Source organism: Gorilla gorilla, chromosome 1 (genome assembly GCF_029281585.2).
Source record: "Gorilla gorilla gorilla isolate KB3781 chromosome 1, NHGRI_mGorGor1-v2.1_pri, whole genome shotgun sequence".
Classification (NCBI taxonomy): domain Eukaryota; kingdom Metazoa; phylum Chordata; class Mammalia; order Primates; family Hominidae; genus Gorilla; species Gorilla gorilla.
The window spans coordinates 103,774,210-103,795,508 of NC_073224.2; the positions used below are offsets into that span (position 1 = coordinate 103,774,210).

Consider the following 21,299-nt stretch of genomic DNA (forward strand, 5'->3'; position numbering starts at 1 on the left):
GTGTTTGAATGAGGGGTGGGGTAGGGAGTGAAGTACATCCCTCCAGGGCACTGTAAGTGCCCCTGGCAAGCACCTTAAATCCCCTTTATTCTGTTTCAGGTCCAGAGTTGGCACTCAGAAACTAGAAATGACTAACTGAGATAAAGAACGGAGTCTGTGCATCTTTGGAGGTGTTTGGAAATCTAGGTTGTAGATATCAGAGAGAAATGAGTGAGAAGGAGCAGGTTAGCATATGTAGGAACAACATTACTTGAAATAAACAGGAATTGGCTGGTAAGTTAGCAGTCTAAAAGCCAGATTTGGAGAGAAGGCAATCAGGATTAGTGAGTCAGAGTCAGCTTAGACAAGTGCTAACTAAACTCTGGCATGACTCACTGACTTGCAAGAGGAGAGCCCTGCTCCAGCCCTGGATGCCCAGAGCAACAGCCTCTAGGTGGCATTACACAACCTCCCATAGGCAGCCCAGGAATGCCTGTGGGGGCAGCCCTTCACCCTCCTAATGCGAGTATCAGATGCCTTCTGGACAAAGCCCTTCTTCACCAACTCATCTCTGTGTACAGCTCCCGCTTCATGAGGGAAAGGAATGAAGTTGTAGAGTCAATGACACACAGTCAAGAGTGGAATTGAAAGTGAATTTAATGGGGGTATAAGGGAGCTGAATCATGTGCTTTCATCTTAAGTCTCTCTTCAGATGAATTCTGAGCAGCTGAAAACTAGCTCTGGTACTAAGACCTTCAGCTTCATTCAGAGACTCAGAGTGTGTAGGAAAGAAAGCTTCATAGCACATTCTTTTTTGGGGGAGACAGAATGCTAATTGCAAGGCAAATGGGACTCATACGCAGAATGGGATAGGGGATTCAGCATCTGGTGGCCAGCTCCTCAAGGGCATGGCTGTGGACCACATTACTTCTGCTTGGTCTTCTGCTGGGCTGGTGCTGGAGTGACTATTGAAGGGCAGGGCTCAGGCACCTTGGGCTGGCAGGGCTCTGGAACCTTGGGCTGGCAGGGCTCAGGCACTTTGGGGTGGCAGGGCTCAGGCACCTTGGGGTGGCAGGGCTCCTTGGTTTTGGGGATGCATGGTTCCTGAGGTGGAGGCTGGCAAGGCTGTTTCACCTGCTGCTGCTGAAGCTGAGGGGGTGGGATGCAGGGCTGCTTCTGCTGCTGGGAACTCATGCTGCAACAGTGGCTGGTTCTGGACACAGAACAGATGATTTAAACAGAGAATAATAGGGAAGAAGCCATGGTGAATACCACTTCTGGTCTCTTAAAAAGCAAATGTTCTTTCCCCTTCTTGACCACAAAGAATACTTGATTAATTTCTGAGCCTTTGAAGAAGAGGAACTTAAAGATGATTTGCTCTTGTTCCACTGGAGCAGGGCCTCTCCTGGTGCTCTCTTTCTTCCTACACAGCACAATAACAGGCTTCTAGCAGCAATATGAGACTCATAATACTGGACCATTGGAAATGTGAGGTTATTTGGAAAAAAACCCTTATAAATTAAATCTACTCACTCATTTCTGATAAATAGCATGGCTTATCATCTATTGTATAACTCTGACCTCTCTAGAACCCCAAACAATCCCACCTGTGGCCTGGCTCAAGTTCTCCTCTGTCTTAAATGTTTTCCTTGTTCCTACTCATTCAAGCACTAACCAAACACCACAGATTGCTTCATATGGGACTTTTAGTGGCTTCTCTAGAAAAAACCTTCCAGAAATCTCTCTATTCCCAAACTGTCACAGAACTTGCCCTAATCACCTGGCACTGATAAGTTACTATTATACAATGCATTTTAGCTCTTATTTCCTGATTAAATCGTAGTATCATAGATGCTTAAATTATTTATTTGCAAACAAATTGCCAAATATAGTAAGCTCTCACAAAAGTATCTGTTGAAAGAATAAAATTATCTGTATTAAAATTATAAATAAGAAGGAATTATAATGTTAGGGTAAGTGCTGTGGACCTGGGTTCTAGTCATTATCATATTACAAACTTACTATGGATCCTTGAATAAACCAACCCCCTTCTTGCTGACACAGAAAGAGTGAATGAAGAACTGATAATGTCTAAAGTCTCTTCCAGCCCACAGTATGATTACTTTTAAAATGAAGATATTCCTAGAGATTATAATTCAATTGAACAGTCTGCATGGCTATGATCAAATTCAATAATGAGGGAAAAAAATACCAAGAATGCCAAGGAGACTCTAATAAAAATTAAATACCTAGGATGGATGCTAAAGAGTTCCAAGTAAAGAGACTCACCTGGTGTGAAGAGAGGAATACTCTGTATGGTCCCTTAGAACTGGTGTAGTGTTCCCAGCCAACTGGCCTTTTATGCATGGAACAAGCCCTGCCTCAAGGAAACAGGATCCATCTGGGCTGCTGTGCCTACATTCCTTACCTGTCAGATGTGATTCACCCCTCTTCCCTCACCCACCTGTTGACTCAACTTTTGTGATGAAACTTGTGGCACTTGCTGTCTGACAAGGATGTCACCTGGGCTTTATCCCCCTGAACACCCTTTGCTCCCAGGTGTAGTGTTTACAGGAAGGGTGGTGTGGGCTGAAAGAGAGAGAAGGAAGACATTCTGGGGCTGCTGGAACCAGAAACAGTCCTATCTTCTGGAAGAGTCTAATCCTCAGCACAGGTGACACTTGTAGGGCTGTTTAATATATGAAGAGGATGTAGAGATAAACAATAGGTATTTCTGGTTATTCTGGGAGGCCAAGGGCATGGTGGCTAGGTGAAAAATAGTAATATTCTGTTAATCCATCACTCAGTATACTCGTGCCTGGCAGGGGAAAGGAAAAACTAAAATGATGATTTTGGTTCTAAAAAGCCTTTTCTCCAAGGAGGAACTCAGGGTAAACAGCATAGGGGCAGGCTGACCTCAGTCTGTGAAGGAGAGTTCTGAGCAGTGAAACTCTGGGAAGAATGGTCACGTTCGGAAGCTCTGGAGCAACCTGGCCCTTTTAGTCCATCCGTTTATTCTGTACATTGTGACAGTAGGCCCTGAAGACCCTGGCTATCATGGGGAATCCCTTCTCTGCAGCCAACATGGGAAGGAACAAAGGAGCTGGGATTCCCTGAGCCCTTATATCAAAGTTCACTCTCCTCAAGATAAGATGAAACTTAGGTCACTAATCCAGGTCTACCTGCACAGCCGTGTCACCTCTCATGAACTTGAGCCCAGGACCAGCCAGCTACCACCAGAGGTTCCTCTGCTTAGCCACTGTTCTACCTTCCGTCTTCACATGATGCCTGGTGTGTAGTAGCTGCTCAGAGAATTGACAATTATAGAATAAATGAATGAATGGAAGGATGGAGAGATGGATGGATGATGTTATTTGTGAAGAGATGCCAGAGGCTGTTTTGAGAACTATAAGGAAATTTTTTTATAGGGGAAATCCTTCCTTGCGGCAGGCCTCATGGTATAAGCTGAGAAAAGCTGTAAGAGCTTAGCAAGAGACAGATATTTCTGTCATTTTATGCATTATGATTTGGCTGTTTCCCCACCCAACTCTCATTTTGAATTCCCACATGTTGTGGGAGGGACCTGGTGGGAAGTAATTGAATCATGGGGGAAGGTCTTTCCAGTGCTGTTCTCATGATAGTGAGTACGTCTCAAGATATCTGATGGTTTTGGAAAAGGAGGAGTTCTCCTGTACAAGCTCTCTCTTTGCCTACTGCCATCCACATAAGATGTGATGTGCTTCTCCTTGCCTTCTGCCATGATTGTGAGGCCTCTCCAGCTATGTGGAACTGTAAGTCCATTAAACCTCTTCTGTTGTAAATTGCCCAGTCCCTGTTATGTCTTTGTCAGCAGCATGAAAATGGATGAATACATCCACTTATCTATTTCTCTCTCTCCTTGTTTAAGTAGTCACCTCACTTTGGTCTGTGGCCACTGTCATCACCATGCCTCTTGCATCAGTTGAGCTCTTTTCTAGACTTGGACACAAGCCTTTCCTCAAACCTGCTCCCTGTAGACCCTACGAAGGAAATTATAAGCACACTTTGTTTGCAATATGGTGGGATTATCAGGTCCAAGGCAACCTGCTTCCTGCTTCTCGGTCCTCCATGACGCCAGGCCCAGGACCTGGCTGACCTGAACCTCAGCTCTGAGGCTGGGCCCCTGCCTCCCATGTCTTTCCTAGACCCACATGTCTTGGGGGAACTTTCATTCAATATGCTGTTTAGGTGTTGACCTGATGCACTCACTTGACATATCTCCTCTCCCTCAGTCAGCACTGTTCTCATTCTAGCTTCTAGACTTTCTCATTTTACTTTTCTGCTGTTTTTTCTAAATTACATTGAATAGCTAGGTGTAAAGATCTCCCTGCTGCTTTTTTTTTTCACTGTACAAGAAAGCTCAATTTCCTCATCTGTAGTGCTGGATCAGCCACGGATTTACTGGGAAGCCATATGGCTGCTGATTGCAACTAACATCTCCCCATATGCCTCTGACTTTTATGTCTGTCCTTCTTAGGATGAAAGAATGCTGCTGATTGTTTTTATTAACATCAAAGCCTGACCTTTCTGATTAACTGTACTTGACATCTCGTGGATATCCCTACAAATTCTCTCTGCCCTGCCTTTTATCCATACACAGTCATGTGGCTCTTTTCACATAGGCTTGGATGGGCTTTGTGCGGGAGATACCTGATAAAGTTGCTCTGCAGACCGTACTACATACCTCTTTCTTCTTGATCTGGGGCTCCTATGATACTGCAGTGCAGGGCACTCATGGAATGCTTTTGTGTGTACAACTGGGAAGTGTGGGGGAGTCAATACATATGGGCCCAGATTTGACAAATGAAGATAGTGAGGGGAAGTGAAATAAGACAATGGATAAATACCTCCTGCCTTCATCTCCAGGACAGAGAGTTCTGAGACTACTTCTTAAAGATCATCAGAAAGTCCCATCCATAGACCTTTTTTATGGTTGCATAGTATTCTATGATGTATGTATATGTACCACATTTTCTTTATTTAGTTCACTGTTGCTGGGCATCTTCATTGATTTTATGTCTTTGCTAAAATATGTTCTTTGTACAACATAGATGAAGCTGAAGGCCATTATCCTAAGTGAACTAATGCAAGAATAAACCAACTACTGCATGTTCTTACTTATAAGTGGGAGTGAAGCATTGAATGCACGTGGACACAAAGGTGGGAACAATAGACACTCAGGAGTGCTTGGGGGGAAAGTGGAAGATGGGAATCGGTTGGAAGGCTACCTGTCAGGTACTGTGCTCACAACTTGGGTGATGGAATCATTTGTACACCAACCCTGAGCAGGACGTTATTTACTCATGTACAAGCCTGCATGTGTGCTTCTGGAACAAACAAGATGAGGAAGGAGAAGGAGAAGGAGAGGGAGAGGTGGGGGGAGGGGGGAAGGGGACTACTATATGACCCAATAAAAAAAGAGGTAAGACACAAGTTTCAGCATTCAATTTTGAATGGCTTTGTAGTAATTATAATAAAATATTTCAGGAAGAAAGTACATGGTTGGGAGGAACTAACCATTGTTGAGCTATCAGTACAGCACCCATATTAGGTACTTTATGTTTGAGAAGTGAGTGTAAAATAATGGTTACAAGTGTGAACTCTGCAGCCAGACTTACTGAGTTCTGGTCCCAGCTGAACTATTGGTGACTCTGGGCAAGTTATTACCCTAACCTGTGTTTCAGTTTCTTTGTACATAAAATGAAGATAGTAGTAGGTATCTCACAGTGTTGCTGGGAGGAATAAATAGGTTAATAACAGTAGAGTGTTTACAACAGTAACTGGTACAGGGATTGTTCAATAATCATTAACTGACATCATATATGCTAATTAAGTTACATAGTCACTTTCTCTCCCTTTTCCCATTATCCAAGGACCTATAAGGCAATGTCTTTGCAATTATAAATGACTAAGTGCTAAAATGAAAACAATTCTATTGTTACAGTCTTAAAATAAGTCAATAAATTTACTGAGTTGCTATTAAAAAAAGTCCCATGGACTTGACTGTCAGCTGTTCTGGGTGATGTGCAAAATGGTAATGCCTTCTTGAATGGACATTCCTTCCCTCTTGTATTTCCCTTTGTCCATTATTCCTCTTCCTTGGGATTGCATTCCCAAATAAACTTCCTGCCTATGAGGCATTAGTGTCAAGCACAACTTACTGTAGGAATCACGTTAAGACAATCATGAAAGAGGCACATAATTCAGGAAGTGGATATATAAACACAATCATTATAAGGATTGAAATCAATGCCCAGAGCACAGAAAGTTGGACAGATCACTGTAAGAAAGTTGAACTTGATTTAAGTTCTTTCTTTGGAGACTCCAGAAAAGTTGATGTGGCTGGGGCTTGTCCTTTCCTCGCTTACCCTGGAATGCTGCATGACAATAAATTCAGGAAAGAATCCTTCTCTTAGTTTAGCCTCATCCCAGGGAGATCAGAGACTGAAGATTGGTGAAGAGGCCTTCTTCACCATTTCAGGCTTTGAAGAACATTTGATGGAGAGTCATGAGAAGGGGGATCCATTTGTCTTTGTCATGTTTTCCCCCTGCCAGCTTCTGAGACTGCTTTGGGGAATGTGTTGCTGCTGGCCAGGTGAAGAAGGCTTCAAAGTAGACTTGGGCAGACACTGTCTAGGTGGTTACTGAAGAGGTAGACACTGAGGAGAGACAATGTGGTGGTGGACAGTGGTGAGGCGGGCTTTGTGGAAACGTGAAAAGTGCTGGACACTTGAAGGCTATGTCTCTCGACCCCAGGAAGAATATGTAACAGGATATGCAGGTAAGATTACAGGAGCTGGCTGGCAAGGCTACTGCTAGAAGAATGTTATTCTTGTTACTTAGCAATATCTGAAAGAAAGGGAGGCAGAGGTTGCAGCGAGCCAAGATTGAGCCCCTGCACTCCAGACTGTGTGATAGAGCGAGACTCCATCTCAAAAAATAAAAAAAAGAAAAAAATTATTATATAATTAATAATGTAAAAAACAGATAGCTATTAAATGAACACTAACATTAAACAGCCAGAAATAACCACTGTTTATATTTTACTATAGTAAGTATCAGGATTTTTTTAATCTTCCATCAACCCACATGCATACACACACACACACACACACACACATATATATAAACAAAGACATACAACATTGTAAATGGAATGAATGCCAAAAAAGCCCACATAAAAATGCCTTAAATCACAATTTTTATGTGACAGATATATTTTCCACAATAAATATGTATTTTTAAAAAGCAGCCCCAAACAATGGGAACAAGTAAGTGCATGACTTTACATTCTTAATAGCTCTGTATCATAGAGTCCACTTCCCCACCCAGAATCAGCCTACTTAATTGTGATTGGTCCTGAAATTATCTCTAGACTTTCTATCATAGAATCAGCAGTAATTTGAAGCCACCTCATCATGTGCATACCTAACAGGCCCAAGTGACATCATTCTCTCTTGCCAGTTTGACAACTACTCATCATCTTGTAATGATTCTTTGGACAGTTTTTGTCTTATCATTTCCAAATATCTCTGAGGTCTTGTAAAACCTATTTGGAGTACCTGTGTATCATGCAGGTGTAACCTGTCACTGGCTTCACACTTCTTTGATATTATGAACCATGCAACCTATCAAGAAATAGAGTTTGTTCCCCGGTGGTTACTGTAGCCCTTCAGAAGTTTTGTCATCCTTTCTACTGTTAGAGACCATTCTACAATATCCCAGAGCCACTCAACACAGACCTGCAAACCTGTTGGTCACCCCTGAAATAAAAAAGACAAGGCTGCAGGAGAGAGTTGGGAGATGGGAGTCTGAGGAATTATGCTCCAGGGTGATGCAGAAACATAATTTCAGGGTTACCTTAATTAACTTTTTGGGTATCAATTTCTTTATTTAAGAAATGGAGCAACTCTACTAGGTGCTCTTTAAGTCTCCTATAACTCCTGAGGTTTTATACCTTAATTACCTACTCTTTCCTAACTTGGTGGCCAGTTATTCACCTCACCTAAATTGTGTAATCCTAATCCCTGTTTAAAACCCACATCTTGTTTGGAATTACTGGATAAATCTGTTTCTGTGGGATAAATCTGTTTCTGAGGGAGAGAAAGAAAAAGGGATGGGGGAGAGAGAGAGACTGTATAGTGAGTATTTGTGTGAAAAAGATATGAATGTCCTAACTTCTAGACAAAACTGTGAAATTATGCAAGGGAGGCATTGTGTATCCTACACTCCCTCTTGCTCCTCCAACTTCAGGCCTCTCTGTACATGGCGAATACCCAGCAAAAGGTAACATTGCCTGAGCCAATGAGGATAGAGCTTGTGTGAGTGATTATGTGAGTGTGTGACTATTTAAAATGAATCTGCTTTTCAGTCAGTGTGTGTGTGTGTGTGCATGTCTATATGTGTTGGGGTATCTGGAAGGTAAAATGAATAAATCAAAATAGAATATCAAGTTCAAATATGTAGGAATAAAGTTTTCTAGGAACAGACAGGAAATTAGTGGGAAGGATACTAAGGATTAGAGGTGGCCTGGAGCAGGCAACATGGAACTCAGGCATGACTCAGTTCAGTGCAAAAGGAGAGCCTGTGGCTGCCCAAAGTGACAATCTCTATGCACCATCACAGAATACCCATTGTCATTCCAGGAACACCCCCAAGTGTACCCCCACACACACATAGAAACATATAGTACTGGGTTTAGATAGATGAATTCTACACCAACTCCTTTTTGTCTATAGGTCCTGACTCACAATGGGGAAACAAGGAAGGAGGAAGATTCAGCCAATGACACACACAGCCAAGACTGGAGTTAAAAGTGATTTAATGAGGGCAGAGCAGGAAATATGCATTTTTTTTCATTCGAATGTTCAGATGAACCCTGAGCAGCTGAAGACCAGAAAAACCATGAAGACTTTCTGCTTAACTCAGGGGCTTACAGAATTCTTCAGAGTGTGTACAAGCAAAAGGAGCTTCATAGTGCATATTTTTAGAATACAAATAAGAGAAAGACTATGACTTGCGGTGACAATGTATTGGTTACAAGGTCTACAGACAATTAAGATACAGAAGCAGATGGGAAGAGTGTGTCCAGCATCTGGTGGTAAGCTTCTCAAGGGCTTGTCTGTGCACCACATTACTTCTACTTGGACTTCTGCTGAGCTGGGCTGGAAGTGACTGTTGAAGGATGTGGCTCTGGTACCTTGGTGTAGATTGGCTCAAGGACCTTGGTGCAGCCTGGCTCAGGGAGCTTGGTGCAGCCTAACTCTGGAATCTTGGTGTTTCCAGGTTCCAGGTTCCAGGTTTTGGGTAGCATGGCTCCTTGGTTATGGGAACAAATGGTTCCTAAGGGGGAGGCTGGCTGTGTTGTTTCACCTGCTGCTGTTGAAGCTGAGGGGGTGAGGTAAAGGGTTGCTTCTGCTTGTGGGGACTCATGCTTCAAAGGATGCTGGACCTAGAGACAAAAAAACAGATTCAGTGCTTAGATTAAATAGGAATGAAGCCAAATTCAATGCCAAACATCTTATTGCATGTCCCCAGAGGAATGAGAACTTTGAACTCCTGGGCTCTTCTCTTTCTTCCTGTTTTCTGAATGTAATATCAAAGGAAACTTTGATAATCCCCAAGCATTTCAAAGGGAGAGAGTAAAAGTTGATTTGTCCTGCTCCATATAAGTTGTGTCCTCTTAGCTTCCATTTTTCTTGGTATATCTAAGAGCATACACTAGTGAGGGAACCTAACAAGCCTCCAAGGACTGATGGGAGGCCCCAGATTTGCAATAATTTGGAAAGGTCAATAGTCTAAAGTCTACTCACTCATGCCTACCTTATACAGTGCCATAGTTCTCATAGGAAAACTCCATCTAAACCTCCTCCTGAGGCCCATATGATCCAGCTGTGACCCTGTTTTCACACGTTGCCCACTGCACATGTTTTCTGGAAGGCTCTCCATGCCAACACTACTTGTTCACACCTGCCCACCCCTCCTGGTTGTCCTCCCTGATGGTCTCATTTGTGAGATTCTCCCATGGGCCTGAAAGCTTAAGGAGATGAATAACTCCTCCCTTCTCAGGCCCAGTCCCAAGGTGCAAGGCCACTTGCATCAGCAGCATGCGTCAGCAAGATAGCAGAAGCAGGAAGAGAGCTGGCTGGAGGACACCTACCCCGGCTGGAAGACACGTACCCCTGAAGATCCTGAAAGAGGCCATCCAGGTACAACATAGCAGTTGCGTCAGACTAGGACACATCCTGTTTACAGGAGACTGTAAAACCTTTGCCCCGTCCTCACTTGGGACTGACGCCATTTTAGGCCTCAGCTTGCCTGCACCCAGGCGCTTATTAAAACAGCATGTTTTGTCTCGTGTTGTCTGTTGGCATGTTCTCAGGGTTTGAACTGATACAAGAACCTTACACTCATCTTCCTTATTTAGCCACAGCATGGTACATGATTTGTCCTCTTTACTGATCTCATACTCCCCATGCTGTATGTTTGCAAAGTTTGTGCATGTGTTATGTTCTCTGATAGATCATAGGTTTGTGTAGCAAGGAAGAATTTAACTTTTTTTTTTCTTTTTAAGAAATGGGGTCTTGCTATGTCGCCTAGGCTGGCCTCAAACTCCTGGGCTCAAGTGATCCTCCAGCCTCAGCCTCCAATGTTGGTGGAACTACAGAATGTGCCACTGCACCTAGATTTAAGTTTTGAACATCCAAATTGTCTAATGCAGTCCCTTTGATGCTGACAATTCTCAAAATCATACAGATGATTAAAATATCACTAAAAGTGCCCTGGGCATGGAGTCTAGTTCATTCCTCCTGCTCAAGGAACAGCACTCTGAAATAAGTCACTTCCCTTTTCTGAGTCTCAGTCCCACAGCTGTAATCTGAGTGGGGAGTCAAAAAGAACTGCTTTAGTACTGTTGTACCCGAGCGAGTTAGAAAAACGCCACACTTTGAGACGAATTAAGAGTCCTTTATTAGCCGGCGACCGAGAGACGGCTAATGCTCAAAATTCTCTCGGCCCCGAGGAAGGGGCTTGATTAACTTTTATATCTTGGTTTAGAAAGGGGAGGGGGTGTCTAGTTAAAACAATTTTACAGAATTTAAGTAGTCAAAAAGTTAAAAGGATAAATGGTTACAGGAAAGTAAACAGTTCCAGGTGCAGGGGCTTTAAGACTATTACAAGGTGGTAGACGCGGGGCTTTGGGCATTATCAATCAGATGAATTCTTGGGGACTGTGGATATAGCTTGCCACAGTATCTTATCAGTTAATTGCATTCTTGGATGTGCTGGGAGTCAGCTTGCACAAGTTAAGTCCTTGAGGAAGGGGCTACAAGTGAAAGAGCCAAGATGGAGTTTGTCTGGTTCTCTTAGCTAAGGGAGAGTCTATTCAGGTGGAAACAAGGCTAGGTGAAAAAGGAAAAACAAGGTTGGGCATTACAGTACCCTTAAGTACAAACTGCAAATCCATTTCAAATAACCATAGCCTTAGCATTGCAAGGAGACCCCAATCAAAATAAGATACAATTAGGTGAATATTAAACAGTTTCAGGTTGGAACTCTTACTTCAGAAGATTGAGCTCCCTGGCCTCTCAGGTCTGGTTAGGAGTCTCTGGCCAACTGGGCTTTTATATGCAAAATGAGCCCTGCTATAAGGAAGTGGATTTGGGGAGGGCTGTTTTACTTTCATTCCAGCTGTGAAACCAGACAGGTCTCAGTTAATTTAGAAAGTTTGTTTTGCCAAGGTTGAGGACGCATGCCCGTGACACAGCCTCAGGAAGTCCTGACGACATGTGCCCAAGGTGGTCAGAGCACAGCTTGGTTTTATACGTAAGACATCAATCAACACATGTATGATGAATATTGGTTCGGTCAGGAAAGGTGGGACAACAGGAAGCAGAGAGGGGGCTTTCCAGATCATAGGTAGATAAGAGACAAATAGTTGCATTCTTTTGAGTTTCTGATTAGCCTCTCCAAAGGGGGCAATCAGATATGCATTTATCTCAGTGAGCAGAGGGGTGACTTTGAGTAGAATGGGAGGCAGGTTTGCCCTGAGCAGTTCCCAGCTTGACTTTTCCCTTTAGCTTAGTGATTTATTTTCCTACCATTCTTCCCCCTTTTTCTTTTAAAAAATCTTTTGGAGAAAGCATTTTAGAAGAAATTGAGTCTCTTTTCCCAGGTTTCATCTGATCTCTCATGGCTAGGATGGTTTATTCCTAGATGGGTAGGTCCTGAGTTATTAGGAAAGCTCATTTTAGCAGGTTGTGAAGTCTCATGTCGTATGAAGAGAAAATAGGGGGAGGAAGGGAGAAAAACAAACAAAAGGAAAACCCTGGAAAATTGATGTAGGACACATTACTCTGAAGTCCATATATTAGTAGGCAGGTATGAAAGTGGCTTATGTATGTAAATAGGTTGCTATTATTATCTTCCGAAGTTTAAGTTGTCCAGCTTCAGTTAGTAGGGCTTTAAGGAAGCACAGCTTAGTTTTCAGTGACTCTCAATTAGGAAAAATGGGGGGAAAAAGGAGGAAAAGAATTGAAAACATTATTTTGAAGACTTGTAGCCAAGAAAATTAGAATTTGGTCCAAACTGTAGAAAATAATAACAGTTGAAAAACATTAGGCAAGACTGGAATCTAACAACAGGTGTACTGTAGTTTTTGAAGCATAATAAGGATACTTAATTTTCCAAACAATAAGCCCTAATAAAAACAGCAAGAAGTCAATTAAATTTGTTTTTCAAAATTCTACAAACAATCTATAAAATTTTAATCTTGACCATAAGATATGACTTCCAGAAGCCTTTTATAACCTTAACAACATTTATTAAGGAGTCAGTTAATGCCTTTTCCTTTTTATCCAGCTTTCCATTCTGTGTCTTTTAATTGGGGTATTTAGCCCATTTACATTTAAGGTTAATATTGTTATGTGCGAATTTGATCCTGTCATCATGATGCTGGCTGGTTAATTTTGTGGACTTGTTAATGTAGTTGCTTCATAGTGTCATTGGTCTATGTACTTCAGTGTTTTTGTAGTGGCTGGTAATGGTTTTTCCTTTCCGTGTTTAGTACTTCCTTCAGGAGCTCTTGCAAGGCAGTTCTGGTAGTGATGAAATCCCTCAGCATCTGCTTGTTTGAAAAGGATTTTATTTCTCTTTTGCTTATAAAGCTTAGTTTGGCTGGATATGAAATTCTGGGCTGAAAATTATTTTCTTTAATACTATTGAATATTGGCCCCCAATCTCTTCTGGCTTGTAGGGTTTCTCCTGAGATGTCTGCTGTTAGTCTGATGGGCTTCCCTTTGTAGGAGACCTGGCCTTTCTCTCTGACTGCCCTTAACATTTTTTCCTTCATTTTGACCTTGGAGAATCTGAAGATTATCTGTCTTGGGGCAGATCTTCTTGTGGAGTATCTTACTGGGGTTCTCTGGATTTCCTGAATTTGAATGTTGACCTGTCTTGCTAGGTTGGGGAGGTTCTCCTGGATGATATCCTAAAGTGCATTTTCCAACTTGGTTCCATTCTCCCAGTCTCTTTCAGGTACTCCAATCAATCATAGGTTCTGTCTTTTACATGTCCCATAGTTCTCGGAGGTTTTATTCATTCCTTTTCATTCTTTTTTCTCTAATCTTGTCTGCCTGCCTTATTTCAGCAAGGTAGTCTTCAAGCTCTGATACTCTCTCTTCTGCTTGGTCAATTTGGCTATTGATACTTGTGTTTGCATCATGAAATTCTGGTGCTGTGTTTTTAAGTTCCATCAGGCAATTTATTTTGCACTCGAAACTGGTTATTCTAGTTAACAGCTCCTGTAATCTTTTATCATGGTTCTTAGCTTCTTTGCATTGGTTTAGAACATAATCCTTTAGCTCAGTGAAGCTTGTTAGTACACACTTTCTGAATCCTACTTCTGTCTGTTCATCCATCTCAGCTTCAGCCCCATTCTGTGCCCTTGATGGAGAGGTGTTGCGATCATTTGGAAGAGAAGAGACATTCTGGCTTTTGGAATTTTCAGGCTTTTTGCATTGCTTTTCCCTCATCTTTGTGGATTTATCTGCCTTTGATGTTTGAGGCTGTTGACCATTGGATGGGGTTTTTGTGGGCTCTTTTTTGTTGATGTTGTTGTTGCTTTCTGTTTTTTTGTTTTTCATCTAACAGTCAGGTTCCTATTCTGCAGGTCTGCTACAGTTTGCTGGGAGTCCACTCCAGACCCTGTTTGCCTGAGTATCACCAGTGGAGGCTGCAGAACAGCAAAGATGGCAGCCTACTTCTTCCTCTGGAAGCTTCGTCCCAGAGGGGCACTGACCTGATGCCAGCTGCAACTCTCTTGTATGAGATGTCTGGCAACCCCTCTTGTGAAGTCTCACCCAGTCATGAGGCATGGGATCAGGGACCTGCTTAAGGAAGCAGACTAACTGTCCCTTAGGAGAGCTGGTGCGCTGTGCTGGGAGAATCCCTCTTGTCCAGATCAGTCGGACTCTTCAGAGCTAGCAGGTAGGAAAGATTAAGTCTGCTGAACCTGAGGCCATGGCTGCCATTTCCCCCAGGTGCTCTGTTCCAGGGAGATGAGAATTCTGTCTATAAGCCCCTGGCTGGAGTTGCTGGAATTCCTGCAGGGAGGCCCTGCCTGGTGAAGGGGGATGGATCCAGGTTCCACCTAAAGAAGCAGTCTGGCCATGATCTGCCATTGCTGCTGTGCTGTGCTGTGGGGAGTATTGCCCAGTCCAAACCTCCCAGTTTCCCTAGTAGTGAAGGGAAAAACTGCCAACTGGAGCTACAGTAATGGCAGCCACCCCTCCTTCCAGGAACTCAGTCGTCTTAGGCAGACTCTAGGATGCTGTGCTGGCCGGCGGGGATTTCAAGCCAGTGGGTCTTAGCTTGCAGGGTTCCTTGGGAGTGGGACCTGCTGAGTGAGGCTATTTGGTTCCCTGGTTTCAGCCCCCTTTCCATGGGAGTGGATGGTTCTCCTGCCTCACTGGAGTTCCAGGTGCTGCCAGTGTAGGTAAAAACTCCTGCAGCTCAGTGCCTGCCCAAACAGCCACCAATGGGAGTAGCTGCTGTGGGTCTGCCCAGTTTTGTGCTTGAGACCCAAGGCCCTGATGGTGTAGGCTCATGAGGGGATCTCCTGATTCTTGGACTACAGAAATCTGTGGGAAAAGCATGGTACCCCGGGTGGGTAACAGTCCCTCACCACTTCCCTTGACTGGGGGAGGGTGGTCCCTTTGTCCCATGTACCTCCCAGGTGAACCATCACCCCAGCCTGCTTTTCCTTGCTCTCTGCAGATCATGCCAGACACCTAGTCAGTCCCAATGAGATGCACTGGGTACCTCAATTGGAAATGCAGAAATCACTCACTTTTTGTGTTTGTCTTGCTGGGAGTTACAGACCGGAGCTATTCCTATTTGGCCATTTTGGCCCCTCCCCTCCAGTAATTGCTTTAAATGTCTGTGCATCATATACACCATGGAATAGTATGCAGCCATAAAAAATGATGAGTTCATGTCCTTTGTAGGGACATGGATGAAACTGGAAACCATCATTCTCAGCAAACTATCACAAGGACAAAAAACCAAACACCGCATGTTCTCACTCATAGGTGGGAATTGAACAATGAGAACACCTGGACACAGGAAGGGGAACATCACATACCGGGGACTGTTGTGGGGTGGGGGGAGGGGGGAGGGATAGCTTTAGGAGATATGCCTAATGCTAAATGACGAGTTAATGGGTGCAGCACACCAACATGGCACATGTATACATATGTAACAAACCTGCACGTTGTGCACATGTACCCTAAAACTTAAAGTATAATAATAATAAAATAAAATAATAAATAAATAAAATAAATGTCTGTGCATTAAATTCTCCAATCAAAAGACAGAGATGGGCAAAATGACTTAAAAAACATGATCCAATTATATGCTGTCTATAAAAAATTCTCTTTAGATTCAATTATACAAATTGGTTGAAAGTGAAAGGATGAAAATAGATATTTTATGTAAATAGTAACTAAAAGAGAACAGAGGCAGTTATATTACTATCAGATAAAACAGACTTTAAATTAAAAAACTTATAAGAGAAAAAGAGGTTACATATATATATACATATATATATATACACAAAGGTTTAATACAGCTAGAAGATACAACAATTACAAACCTTTATGCACCTAATATCACACCATGAAATATACAAAGCAAAACTTGACAGAATTGATGGGAGAAATAGACAATTCTACAACAATAGCCAGAGACTTCAGCATATCACTCTCAATATGAATAGAGCTAGCAGACAGAAGATAAGTAAGGAAATAGAGGACTTGAACAACACAGTAAACCAACTAGATCTAACAGATATACACAGAACACTCTATCCAACAACAGAATGCACATTCTTCTCAGGTGTATGTGGGACATTTCCTAGGATAAAATATATGTTAGGGCAAAAATTAAGTCTCAGTAGATTTAAAAAATATATATCACACAAGGTATCTTTTTCAATGAGCAGAATGAAGTTAGATGTCAATAACAAGAAAAACTGGAAAATTTACCAATTTATGGAAAGTAACACAATTTTAAACAAACAGTGGATCAAAGAAGAAATAATAATGTAAATTAGAAAATATTTAGAGATGAATGAGAACAAAAACACAACATACCAAAACCTAAAGCATGAAAGCAGTGCCATGGGGGAAATTTATAGCTATAAATGCTTACCTTATAAAAACAAGTAAGATCTCAAATCAACAGCCTAACTTCACAACTTAAGATACTAGAAAAGGAACAAACTAAACACAGAGCTAGCAGAAGGAGAGAAATAATAACGATTAGAGCAGAGATAAGCAAAACAGAGATAAACAATAAAGAAAATCAATAAAAACAATAGTTATTTGAAAAGATTAACACCATTGACAAAGTTTTAGTGAAATGGAATAGGAAAAAAGATAAGAGACTCAAACCACTAAAATGAGAAATGAAAATGGGGACATTATAGTTATTCTCCATAAATGAAAGGATTATAAGGGAGTGTTATGAACAATTGTACACCCACAAATTGGGTAACCTAGATGAAATAGATAAATTCCTAGAAATACAAAACCTACTGAGACCAAATCACAAAGAAACAGGAAATCCAAATAGATCTATAACTAGTAAAAATATTGAATCAGTAATTGAAAATATCCCCATAAAGAAAAGTCCTGGACTTGATGCTTCACTGGGGAATTCTATCAAAAACTTTAGGAAGAATTCACAGCGATCTATTTCAAACTTTTCAAAAAATTAAAGAGGAGGGAACACTTTCTAACTCATTTCATGAAGTCACCATTATCTCAATGCCAAGCGCAGATATAGACACTGACAGAAAAGAAAACTACGGACCAATATCTCTTAAGAGCATTGATGCAAATATCTTTAACAAACATTAACAAGTTGAATTCAGCAGTATATTAAAAGGACTATATGCCATGACCAAGTGGGATTTATTCCTGAATGCAAGAATGGTTCAACATATGAAAATTGACCATTATAATATATCACATTAAAATAACAAAGAAAAACATCACATAATCATCTCAACTGATGCAAAGAAAGCATTGGACAAAATTTGACATTCTTTTATTATAAAAACACCCAACAAACTAAGAATAGAAGAAAACTTTCAACATTCCAAAAGTCATGTGAAAAAACCACAGCCAACATCACACTCAATGGTGAAAGACTGAAAGCTTTTTCCTTAAGATGAAGAAAAGACAAGGATGTCTTCTTTTGCCACTTCTACTCAATGTAGTCCTGGACATTTTAACCAGAGTAATTAGAGGAGAAAAAATAAAAGGTATCCAAATTGGAAAAGAAGTAAAATTATCTCTATTAATAGATGATATGACCGGAAGATTCTATAAAAAGTTGTTAGGACTAATAACACATTATAGCAGGATACAAGGTCAATGCACAGAAATCAATTACGTCTCTATGTACTAATAATAAACAATCTGAAAGGAAATTAAGAAAAAATTTTATTTATAATGGAATGAAAAAGAATAACATACTTAGGAATTAACAGAGGTAGTTATAGACTTTACAATAAACTATAAAACATTGTTGAAAGAAATTAAAGAAGACATAAATGGAAAGACATCTGTGTTCATGACCTGGAAGACTTAACATTGTTAAGATGTCAATGCCACCCAAAGCGATCTACAGATTCAGTGTAATCTCTATCAAAATCCCAATGATGTTTATTGTAGAAATATGAAAACCCATCCTAAAATCCATCTGGAATCTCAAGGGATCCTGAATAGCCAAAAGAATCTTGAAAAAGAAGAGCAAAGCAGAAAGAGCCACACCTGTTAATTTCAAAACTTACTATGAATCTCTAATAATCAAAAGTGTGGTATTGGCATGAATACAGACATTTAAACCAGTAGAATACAACTGAGAGCCCAGAAATAAACTATCAAATACATGACACAGTAATTTTTGAAAGGACAGCCTTTTCAACAAATGGTGCTGGGAAAACTGGATATCTACATGCAAAAGAATAAGGTTGGACTCTTGCCTAAGACCGCATATAAAAATTAAACTCAAGGTGGATTCATGACCTAAATGTAAGACCTGAAACTATAAAGCTCTTCAAAGAAAACATAGGGTAAAAACTTTACAACACTGAATTTAGCAATGATTTTTTTTTGATATGACACCAAAGGTAGAGACAACAACAAATAATAGATAAATTGGACTTAGTAAATTAAAAAGTAATGTATACTAAAAGAATGTCTTCATCAGTGAAAAAGGGAACTCACTGAATGGGAAAATGTATTTGCAAGTCATATATATCGTATGGGATTAATATCCAAAAGGCATAGAGAAGTCCTGAAACTCAACAACCAAAAAAACCAAATGTCCCAATTAAAAAAATAGGAAAACTAGGTAAACAACTTGCCTAAGCATTTATTTAAATAAGTTCAGAAAACATTGGCCAAGGTATACCATGGCCAATAAGAACATGAAAAGATACTGAACATCACTAACCATTAGAGAAATGTAAATCAAAACTACAATGAGATACCATCTCATGCCCATTAGGATGGCTACCATCAAAATGCCAGAAAATAAGAAATGTTGGTGAGGACGTGGAGAATTTGGAACCTTTGTGCACTGTTGGTAGTAGTTTAAAATGGCACACCTGCTCTGGAAAACAGTATGACCTTTTTTAAAAAATTAAAACTAGAGTTACAATATGAACTATAAATTCCATATCTGGGTATATACTTCAATGAATTGAAAGCAGGGACATGAAGAGATATTTATATACCCATGTTCATAGCAGTATTATTCATAATAGCTTAAATGTGGAAGCAACGCAGGTGTTCATTAATGGAGGTATGAATAAGACAAATGTGGCATATACCTATGGTGGAATATCATTTGGCCTTAAAAAGGAAGGAAATTCTTACATATGCTACGACATAGATGAGTCTTGAGGATATTATTCTAAGTGAAATAAGCTTGTCATTAAAAGATAAATACTATATTATTCCACTTACATGAGGTACATAGAATAGTCAAAATCCTGGAGACATAAAATAGAGTAGTGGTTGCCAGGGCCTGGGGAAAGGAGAAAATGGGTTGTTATTTTTATGGGTATAGCATTTCAGTTTTACAAGATGAAAAGAGTCATGGAGATGGATGGTGGTGATGATTACATAGCAATACGAGTGTAATTAATATCACTGAACTATATATTTAAAATGGTTAAAATGATAAATGTTATGTATATTTTATTACAACAAAAAATTTTTAAAAAGACATGAAGAACTGATTAATACCAGAACATAAATGAGCCTTGAAAACTTTATTCTAAGTGAAAGAAAGCAGTCACAAAAGACCATGTATTATATAATGTCATTCATTTGAAATGTCCAGGGTAGGAAAATCTACAGAGACAGAAAGTAGATTAGTGGTTGCTTAGGGTTGGGGGAGAGGGTAAAAAAAAAGGAGGATGATAGCTGAAGGTGGCATTTTCTTTTTTCAGTGATGAAATTGTGCTGAAATTCACTGTTGTAATGGTTACACATATTTGTGAATATACTAAAGTTAATTTAATTGTATACTTCAAATTGGTGAATTGTACGGTATGTGAATTATAGCTTCATAAAACTGTTTAAGAAAGGGTGAGGAATTTAGATTGTCCCACAATGCTTATATCAGCACCTATGTTCCCTAAAGCCCTTTTCTGTCAGGTGGGCCAATATTGTTTAATCCACCATGCTTATTGTTGCCATTGTGTACTAATGGCCTGAGAGCCGTTAGCCACGTTTTGTGCCCAAAATGTTGGACGCCTACATTGGGGTTAAAGGAGTGGTGGTCACATCCAGATGTGATTTAGTCTAAGTATTCCATAAGGCCTCTCAGAGTCTCCCTTGTTTTTGGGTGGGGCATTCTCCAGGATAATTTGGATCCACCATGGAATGCCTACTTCTTTAACCCCAACAGAAACTGGTTGTAATTTTAGATTCTGTTTAATAACTTTCCATCTACAACAAAAAGGGTGATATACATTTGTCCACAGCACACGGTGGCATCTTGAACACCCTGCTGCCATACTGTGTCTATTATAACCAAGGACCTTCCTTCATTTGATCATCAATGTTTATAGTCACACAGTGGTCAGTCAGCCAGGAGTTGTAACCCCATGGTTGGATGTCCTGCTCCTTACAAGATTGAAATGCATCTATCTGACATGCCTGGAGCAGGTACTGTCTGCTGCTAAAGTTTCCACCACAGATGCAAGAAAAAAAGTGTCCTCATGCTTTTTGTCTGTGATTGTGGCAGCCAAGATTGACTAGAGGAATGCAGATGGAAAAAAAGAAAAAAAAATAAGAGACTATAAAAGGTTTTGTTTAGTTTACCTTGTATGTAACTGCCAGGGAAACAAAGGTTCTGTGTCTTATCAGAATGATGTCCTATGCTTTATGTTGACCTTTGCCGTGTCCTGGCTATTTAAAACAACCAAGTCTTCTCTCTTTGAAAAAAAAACTAAGGTATTTTACAATAAGTATCCTTCCTATAGTTACTTTTGTAGTTTTTTATAGTCACTTTGGTTAACTAGGTAGGCAAGTATGGTTTCATAGTGATCAATAATCTTATTTAGTCAAGTGTTCAAACCTTTTAACATTTTTGGCAGTTTTGCCTTCCCAAAATAAAACCTGAAATGAAATCTTGATCTCAAATTGACCTTAATATTTCCCAGAGGGCCCCTGGAAAATCATGAAAGATTTTTTTCTTTCACC

The 21,299-nt window shown here is 40.6% G+C and overlaps 1 protein-coding gene and 1 non-coding gene across 2 annotated transcripts; one reads left to right on the plus strand and one right to left on the minus strand.

Annotated features, from left to right (window-relative positions):
• Positions 1–618: 618 nt before the first annotated feature.
• Positions 619–2,389, minus strand: SPRR1B (small proline rich protein 1B). Its single transcript, XM_019036644.4, has 2 exons — positions 2,269–2,389; positions 619–1,192 (listed from the first exon to the last, which is right to left on the minus strand). The coding sequence occupies exon 2, from the start codon at positions 1,171–1,173 to the stop codon at positions 904–906; it is 270 nt and encodes an 89-aa protein (XP_018892189.1). The 5' UTR covers positions 1,174–1,192; positions 2,269–2,389; the 3' UTR covers positions 619–903.
• An 18,345-nt stretch (positions 2,390–20,734) lies between these two features.
• LOC115932344 (small nucleolar RNA SNORA31) lies at positions 20,735–20,867 on the plus strand. Its single transcript, XR_004068633.1, has one exon. It is a non-coding gene; the product is annotated as a small nucleolar RNA SNORA31 (small nucleolar RNA).
• Positions 20,868–21,299: the final 432 nt, after the last annotated feature.